Source organism: Papaver somniferum, chromosome 6 (assembly GCF_003573695.1).
Source record: "Papaver somniferum cultivar HN1 chromosome 6, ASM357369v1, whole genome shotgun sequence".
Classification (NCBI taxonomy): domain Eukaryota; kingdom Viridiplantae; phylum Streptophyta; class Magnoliopsida; order Ranunculales; family Papaveraceae; genus Papaver; species Papaver somniferum.
Genome location: NC_039363.1, coordinates 146085072 through 146094357, shown reverse-complemented (window position 1 = coordinate 146094357; position 9286 = coordinate 146085072). Strand labels below are relative to the sequence as shown.

The 9286-nt window shown below is 37.9% G+C and overlaps 1 protein-coding gene across 2 annotated transcripts; it reads right to left on the bottom strand.

Annotated features, from left to right (window-relative positions):
- Positions 1-2360: 2360 nt before the first annotated feature.
- LOC113289705 (squamosa promoter-binding-like protein 14) lies at positions 2361-8647 on the bottom strand. 2 transcript variants are annotated; one of them, XM_026539043.1, is made up of 11 exons: positions 8347-8647; positions 7139-7919; positions 6535-6728; positions 5661-6457; positions 5491-5565; positions 4959-5066; positions 4759-4876; positions 4445-4580; positions 4209-4347; positions 3465-4067; positions 2361-3186 (listed from the first exon to the last, which is right to left on the bottom strand). In XM_026539043.1, the coding sequence occupies exons 2-11, from the start codon at positions 7765-7767 to the stop codon at positions 2743-2745; spliced, it is 3243 nt and encodes a 1080-aa protein (XP_026394828.1). In that variant the 5' UTR covers positions 7768-7919; positions 8347-8647; the 3' UTR covers positions 2361-2742. The 2 variants fall into 2 exon arrangements, with proteins under 2 accessions (XP_026394828.1, XP_026394829.1); XM_026539044.1 differs by having other exon boundaries at positions 7139-7903.
- Positions 8648-9286: the final 639 nt, after the last annotated feature.

Sequence of the window (9286 nt, the reverse complement as noted above, 5' to 3'; positions counted from 1 at the left end):
TGCAAATTCAATGCAGGAACAAAAACTCTCCAACAATAACGATGTCTCCCAGAAAAGATATTGTCGTTGTCATGCTGCCACTCCAAAGTAACCTGACCTTCCACAAAAATAATTCCAAAGATAATGTTAATCCTTTGGAAGCATTGTGTATTAACTCCAGGATGAATTACATTCTTCCTACAACCCAGAAGAGCAAATTTCTTGCAGCTACAGCTTCCAAAATCCAATTTAGTAACGACATTGTAAGCATCACTTGATGTCGATAGTCCCGTTTCGAACAAAGATGAATAAATTCCATATGCAATGGCAGAAACAATATGCGCAACTGTCCATCTTATACTCGGATATTGCACCAAAGTGTTCTTTTCGCAAATATCCATCTCTGGACATGAGTTCATGTTGTATCTTAACTTCACTACAGAGTCTTTCGTCAATGATACTCTCTTGGATTTTGAGAAAATACGACCACATATCGTTCCAAAATAATGTTCCAATGGTATATCATTTGGAGATCGACATACATGCAAATCGACTGACATTAAAGATTTCTCGTAGGATGAATCCACATATACGGACTCAACTACATCGTCCTTGTTAGGGTTTATATAAGAGGCGATATATGTTTCCTCATGATCAATAACTTGATTATTCTCAACAGCAGATAACGATAAATCAAAGTTCTGAACTACTAAATCATTAGGTTTACCAAAATTTGAAGACTTACCGTTAGGCTCTAACGAATCATCCGTAAACCCTTCAACTTGATCTCCTTCGTCCGTCTGAGAAGTATTTATATCATCCGCACCGATTAATGTAGCCGAAAACATGTCAGTTCTATCTTCAATTGGTGATGATGAGTCCTCTTGAGCTGACAACGATACATCATTATCGTTATGTGATTCCTCCTCTTCGTCGACCAGATTTTCTTGTTGTATAGAAACATGAGTCTCTTCATTCCTTTGAGAAGTCGTTTTGGTTGCTTCTTCTAGAACAGTAACTTCTCCTGAATCATGAAAAACATATGGAACCTCGTTGGCCTGTTGTTTTTCTTCTTCTTTTTGAGTTGACGATGAAACTTTCTGTTTCATGGAACAAAATTCTTCCCATGTAGAAACTGTAATCGGTCCATCACGAATAGGAGTTTCAAGAATTCCATCACTAATACTAGGGTTAGTAGTGACAGTATCAGCAAGATTGGTGGTATCTTGTTTGTGTTGTTGCAGCAATGTACTCATCTCTCGTCGATGTGCGGTTAAGATAGATTCCAAACTGGTATTATGCAAAGTTTGTGTTTTCTGAAGAAGTTCATCGATAACAAATTGGCGAGAGTGATCTACCTTCTGAGAATTCTCAATAACAGTCTCCATAAAATCATGAACAGAAGTATCTAGGGTTTGTATGGTAGATAAAAGATGGTTAACTTCATCCGTGAGTGTCATGATGCGGAAGCGTGAGAAAGGAAAAGAATTTGGTGTTTTTGAGATAAAGACCTAACCAGCTCTGATGACAGATGTTAGGGTTCTAGACCAAAACACTAGGTTTACGTGACTGAAATAGATATAGAACCCGGATAATAAGAAGAATTAAGAGAATGAGAGGATTAAGAAGAAGAAAAGAAGTCTAGAAGAGATTGAAGAAGAGTTTCTCGTATTAATTAGTATTTTACAAGGCTCAGGTGTAGTATTTATAACTACAAATACTTGTGAAACAAGTAATGCTAATTATAGAGTTCAAACTAAACAAGGAAACTAAATAAGCTAAATATAATGAAATTAAATAAGTAAACTAATATGAATAGGTGTTGGTACCACAACAAAATTATACGAGTTATGTGACACCATATTGCATGCTGCTGAGAACCAATTCTTTGATTCCATGATTTTATTTGAAAATTATCACTACAAGAACTCAGCGAGTCTTATGTACACGGCTAGTCAAAAACTCGGCGATTGTGCATACAAGATCGAAAAGGTTGATCCCAGAGGGATCCGAGTCCCACAACACCTCCATGATGACATATCCCTTACGAATCGTTTGTATAACGTTTTTCAAATGATGATGCCTCTCGTCAAGCTCCCAAGCATCCCTCTACCTGCAGTAGCAGCCTGAATTATCATTGTTAAATTTCGTCCTTTCACAAAATTTTTTTATCTAGTTTCCCTCTTCTTTCTCTAGCAATTTATTTGTTCTTACCACTGTTCTTAATCTAAGACACTTCATGGATATGGATATATCTCATTAAAATTTGGCCTTATATTTATATTTATATTTATTTTATTTTATTGACGAAGTTGTGGATTTCTTTAATGGATGATATAATCTGTAATTTCTGCATGAGCAAGACTCCTTTCTTGTGCTTGATAAAAAGAACAGGGAAAAAATTCTATTTCAGTTCATTAAGTTGGTAAAGAGAAAGCGTACACAATATCTAACTGTTATGAACTTATGATGTTCTATTGGTACATACATATGCTCATCATAATTCATCTTTTTCTATATTCATTCATGGACTGGGAAAGAAAACAAACAAAAAAAACTATACATGTATACCAACAACTTAGGTTAAATTATCTGCAGGGTCCTCCAACCCCCCATCATCACTCTCTTCTTCTTCCTGTCTCAAATTTGAGAAAAGAAAAAGAAAAGAAAGATGATCTTCCTATACTAACAGAAGCGGTAGTGAGCAGGCAGGATTTCTTTCTTTGTGCCGTCTTCCTTGGCTAGATTATTTTTTTCATCTGACTACATGATCCCAGAACCCAAATGCGCCCACATAAAAGGTGGGATGTCTCCAATTTGTGGAGAGCCCCGCATAAGCAAGCACACACAGACACACATTGCAGCAATGGCTAGCATAGAATGCACATAAGGAACATGAAGTAGCCCCTGAGTACCTGGCATTCTCATAAAACGTCCTGTTGGTGGCACGACTGCACACTTCGAACAAGGCCGCCTTCGCCCCTGTACCAACTGCAGTTGTGGCTGTGGTTGTGGTTGTTGCTGTTGTTGCTGGTGGGAGGAAGATATCTCATCGTCCTCAATATCTATGGACACTTTCCCTTGTTTCCTTACAGCAACCTTTCGATCCACCATCCTGTTATAATAGTGATTGTTCCGCATTGAGGCATAATTATATGGAGACTGTCCATTTGCATCGTATAAAGAATACCAGCAGTCCATCCCAACCTATACAAGAAAATAATTGAGAAGAAAATACATCAGCACTGTTAAGAAGAAACCACAAACATTACGTGTTCAGCGCCGTTAAGAAGAAAACATAAGCATTAACATTACAAGTTCATTCGGCAATCTAATACAACAAAAAAAAACAAAAAAAAAGTAAAAGCACCATGTATACTGAAAGTTTCAAAGGTACAAGTGTCTGAACTAATGTATCAAGTATATTTTACCAATAAAGGGAAAATGAAAAAAAAAAAAAAAAGCAACTCATTCAATTTGATTACCTTTTGAGGATCCTCAGTTAAAATATCCACCATCTCCTTTGAATCATGTAGGCACGCAGCCAGGTGTAGAGGTGTAAGACCACCCGGACCCATTTGACTTGGAGAGAAAAGGTATGTCTCCGGAGCACCAGTGGTGCTAGTTAGAGAATATTTAATGAGCAAATCAACCATGCTTCTGCATTTCCTCTTTACTGCCCTGTGTAAAAGGTGAATATCTGAAAGATTCTCCAGAGACTCCCTTGATAATGCACCTTCTTTCATGTTTCTTTCCACAAGTATGTCTAGAAGCATTTTCACCAGAGCACACCAGTCCCTTTCTATGGAAAATATGAAGAGAAACTTGAACCGCCCATGGGAGAAATCTAGACCATCAAAACTGGATGGGATGTTTTTCCTTTGGAACAACCATCCAAGTTCATGCAAGAAATGCAAGATATCCTCCCTTGACCTAAGCCGTTCAGAATCCAGGTTCTGTTGTTCTGCGGTCCCATCACTGACACTAGCATATATCTCTAATTCCGGTTCGAGAAGTCTCAATTCTTGACAGATGCTAGAATCAGCTATTATGAGTGGAAAACTGTTCCCTTTGAAACCATTCTCAACCTACGCATATAGTTAGTAGAGATGTCACCAACCATGATAAATTTCTTAATAATTCAACATACCAAAGATTTGCAAGAAAACTGAAAAGTCTGATTTTTGAACCAAGCGCTTTTGAATCAGCGGATTCAGACATGAAATTACCTCAATGAAACAGCGGCCAAGAACATTAGGAATTTCACTGGAAAAGTTGAAACTTTCTGCACTTGTGCGATCATATATAGTGCCAGCTGATCCAGTAACTTCCTTTGATGTGTATCCTCCCATGTATGCACAGTGAATCCTGTCATTGGGGAGCTCAAAAGAAATTAATTTTCTAAGTAAACATAAAACGGTACTTAAGAGTTGACCAGTATTCTATATTACCACATTGCACTTACTTGGTGCCTGGAACCCTCAGATTCTGACCTCTCAGAAGGAGAGTTGTTTGCTGACCACCAACGACGGCCAGAGGCGATACAAACATCAATTCAGGAGAATTTTGTGTTCTCCATGCTTTGCACAAACGAAAATTGCCTGTAATTTATGTAATTGCAAACATCAGATACGGTTATTATTCAGATAAATCCTTTTTTAACACTAGATATATGCATTACTCATTTCCATTCTTTAAATTCGCAGTATAGGAGTAACTAGTACTATGAAGCAAAAGGAGAGGGCAAATAAACAAAAAGTAGGCGAAATATTTACGCACCATCTTTATGTGATGCTAATTGTCTGCCTGTGTGAATTAAAAATCTTCCATTTCTCCAAAAATCTGAATTTTGTTCGTTCACGAGTAGCTTTACGCGCTGTAGAAGATCCTGCTGGAACTGAAAATATCACATCTAATAGTGATTAGAAGCAGAGCACATCACAAAGTCACATTAACGCCACAACCATCACTTCACTTACTTGCTCCCAAGTCCTAGAAGGTGCTACTGTATAAATTGATAGAATCACACAACCAGGCCTAATGTAGCTCTCAATATCTGATGGGCTGTGTGAAAGCCAATTTATGATCTGCAAAAATAAGGTCAATAAAAATTATACCTCAACAACTAACTAATAAGCATCATCCTTGTAGGCAGGATAATTTCTTTAAACACGGTTATCTGAAAATAATCAAACCTAAGCTAAAGCTTCAAGTCGCAAGCCATTACATGTTTTCGCAGGTTTAGAACAGTGCGTTTCTCTCATCTAAAGCAAAATCAAGGAAATTTCTTTCCTGGCCCAGGGCTAACATCCATATGTATTAAGAAAACATTAAATCATTTAGATGACTATCAATGTAACTCAAATAGCTGCTTATAGTCAAAACTAAAGAAGTAAAAATGAAAAGAATGCAGTATAATATAAGGATAATATGTAGTGAATCTATGATTTGGTTGCGTCTCTAGAGCTAACGTATTAGGCTAGTGCACCCATTCAAAAGCTAAATCCCTACCTCTGCCCTTAGATTTCCGGGAAGATTGCTTGGGTCCTTGTCAAAGAGTTTGAAAATGATACGCCCAGTCCGGTCCTGCAAATGAGTAAATTGAAACTAGATTAAGTTAGAAAACACCAGCACCAAAGCTGAAACATAGACGAAAACACCAGACAGGGGGAGAGAATTACGTGGGAATCAGAAGATGAAGTTGGGGACTGATCAGACCCAGATTGAGAAGTGTAACCTGGCTGACCTGATGGACTTCGAATTGAGCTATTCGCAACTCGCCCATTATCATGTTTAAAGAGTTCCAAAAGGGTTGAACCCCCAGGAGGAGTGTCCTCAACATTATTTTCCCCAGTAATCGATATACTCTCATGTTTCATAATCTCAGATGACGGGGTCCGCAGTGGGAACAGTAGCGTGGTACCAGGAGATGAAAATGCAGGAGACCTCTCTTCAATTGGGTTACTGCTGTCAGAGGAGTAGTATTTCCAGGGAGATCCCTGATTCGGAGGACTGTCACTATCACTGGAGGAACCAAAGAGCTGCAATGGAAAACTGGGTCTACACTCTTGCACCTGGCAACTCGAAGGATCAAGCCTAGACTGGAAGGTTGCAGTTCCATCTCCTCCAGCTAATGTTGAAACAGGACTTGAGTTCTTATGGTAGCTGAGCTTGTCGTCATCATTGTGACTACTTGTTTGAGATAGGACTGCCAAGACTTCTGGAGAACATTCTTTTAATGCGGCTGAAAAAATGGCAAGTAAATCCATAGTTGACGAAGCAGAGAAATTCTCATTCACCTTGTTGGAAGATTCTGTAGAAACTTCTTGTGAGACATTCAGATCAAAACCTCCATGTAAGGCTAACCTAGCAGCATTGTTTGAGGCAACAGGTAATGAGTTCATCTTATTAAGAATCATGATGAGCCAATCTCTGTCAGGTATTGATGAGATGTTGGCATTTCTGTCCATATTGGTCCCTGCACCCTTTACATGTTTCATTAAAATGTCCTCAAAGATGGATCGAGTAATACTGCAGTAAACTGAACTCCCTTACCTTGTAGACGAGCTAAAGCTTGAATGATGTTAACAATTTCTGAGTTCCCACTACCATTGTTCTCTAGCTTTCCAGGGACTAACAATCTCGAAGAAACATCCTCCTGCTGGGTTTTCCTTCTTCTTCGATTATGCCCTGCAAGCCTACGCCTACAACTTCTCTTTCCATCGTCAAAGTCCAAAAGGGGGTGAAACCTGCAAAAGAGAGAGTATTGATAGGTTCAGAAATGCAAGGCAGCCAAAGCCATCTCCATTCAGAGGAAAAAAAAGCACCAAATGAACCCCGCCCTCCAAATGTGTGGAACCTTTAGCAGTTCAGGCTTTTAGAGTAGTTGATTACTTTCATAATACATACTATAAACAAATAGAATTAGAAAAACTTATACTCGCTCTAGTCGAGAAACCCATAGATATTGAACTATTATGAGGCCATCTTTGCTAGAATGTTGATTTGGACTTTTAATTGGGAAAGCAATAAATAAAAGACTATTTCTGACAAAATCAAATAAGGACAGTATGTTCTGCTTTGATATCTAGGAAAAACAATGTTTCTGACTCGTAATTAAAGACTCATAAGCCTAGCTTTAAAATGAAAGGTATCTTACCTGCTACACTGCTGGCAGAACCTTTGCATCTGCTTTCCTACAAGAGCCTTAGTAGTCTTGCTGTGAATCTCACACACTTTATGCCGTCGGTGATAGTCTTTTGCTTGCGACAAATTTCCTCTACAATCATCAACCTGGCACATAGGATAACTTGCGCTACCATTGACACCTCCAGGCGATCCAGATCTGATTCTCTTATTGGGCCTTGAAACATGCTCATCCACAGAATACAAGCTCCCACCAAGATTTAATGCAAGGTTCTCACGATCATCCTGGTTCATAGAGCTTTTCAAGTTTTCTTCCCCTTTCCTTCTCTGATCAGTCACTGCAGCAGCCCCCACAGCCGCTGATGAGCGGTTTCTTGTGACATCAGCTTCTAATGGCTTAGCAACAAATTTCACACTATCCCACATCCAAACATTACGATTCCAATTTTTCTCAGAGTTTGGTAATCCATACTGCTGTTGTTGGAACGGTGGTGTATGCTGCTGCGGCCAATTGGACGTATTGATCGACAGCTTACGCTTTCTTGACATGGGAGGTGGTTCTTGGCTAAAACAGGCAGCCTGAACTGGATGGTGCCGTTGCATAAATACCGGACGTCTAATTTGTGCCTCAACTTGTTCCATTCAATACATCAAAAACCTAACTAATCTAATCGAAATGAATTCCTCCCATGACTCTATCAATAGTTCAACTCAATAATTACATCTCAATTCCTAGTAAGATATTCTTGTTCGTTGATTTTTCTTCCTGCGGCCGCCCCTGAATTACAAAATGTCTACAAACCAATGAATCAGTAATTCGTAATAATACTAAAAGTCTACAGCTAAAAGTCAACAAAGCCGTCTAATCATTCAAAATTTACAGAACCATTTTCGAAATTAGACTATCATTATTATTAATATAATCATCCTTATTATCTTAGTTGTATCAGAACCATTACACCATTGTCATTTTTTTTTCTTGACCTGCTCTTTTCTAACAGAATATTATCAGAATAATAAACTTCAAGATGAATGAAATTATGATAAATGGGATTCTCTCTTATGCAAAATTAACAGATCTGAAAAACTATCATTCAATCAAATCATGATATGAGCATCTTCGTTTTGCCTACTAGTCTACTACTACTTGTAAGATAAGCATGATAATCAAACAGAGAGACTGATAAAATTTTAAGAACTGTAGTATATAACAAAACTTACCACAAAAAGTTTGGCTAACGAACAAGTCCTCCTTCTGAGTAATATCAACTATTTGGTTTGACTGAATTTTGTTATCTTCTTCTATACGAACAGAGATATTTTACGTGGAAATCCTCGAATTCTGAACATTACGAAACGAAGACGATGATTTGATTTATTTTCTGCTGGTGTAGTCTACATAGTAATTTCCTGGTGTTATCTCAGAATTTTCTCTTTTGAAATTCAAAAAAGGAGTTATGTAGACTGCACTCAAAAGCCTGTTGAAGAAGAACACACACTACCTGACCTCTAGAAATGGCTTTAGTACTACCAGATCCTCGACCGCCCCCACCACCACTTTCTCTTATTAAGTCTTAAGCTATTTTCATAATTACATAAATATCCTTAAACATTAAATATTTATAATAATTACGTACACAATAAAAAATATCAGACACCTGGATCAACGAACATGTAAAAATCAATTAATTATGTACTTTTTGAACATATTTTAAAAAATATTGTCCTTTTTTCTGTTATCAAATTAAATTAAACAAATGGTTTTTATTTAAGTCAATGGCCTGCGTAACTCATTAATTAATTAACATGGAAGCGGAACAGCCAGAAAAAGATAAGAAGAAGAAGGAAATTTGAGAACAAAAAGAATGAATCTATACTGACCGTTGGATTAGGGGAATGATAATTTTTTCGCTCTAGATTATAAGAGTGAGTCGGTCGTGACTCGTGACTCACTAAATCTGCGCCTCTTGTTATGGTAAACAGTTTTCTTGTACGTAAATAACAGTAACCGATAAAAGGAAGATAATTTGTAGCAGTGGTGGCTTATGTGTCAACGGGTTATTGGTTGCGATTTAATCTAAGGGTGGTCATTCTATGTAGCTAGGATAGGGTCACGCGGGAGAGCTAGAGTATTGCATGGGACTTGTCATAGACTCATAGA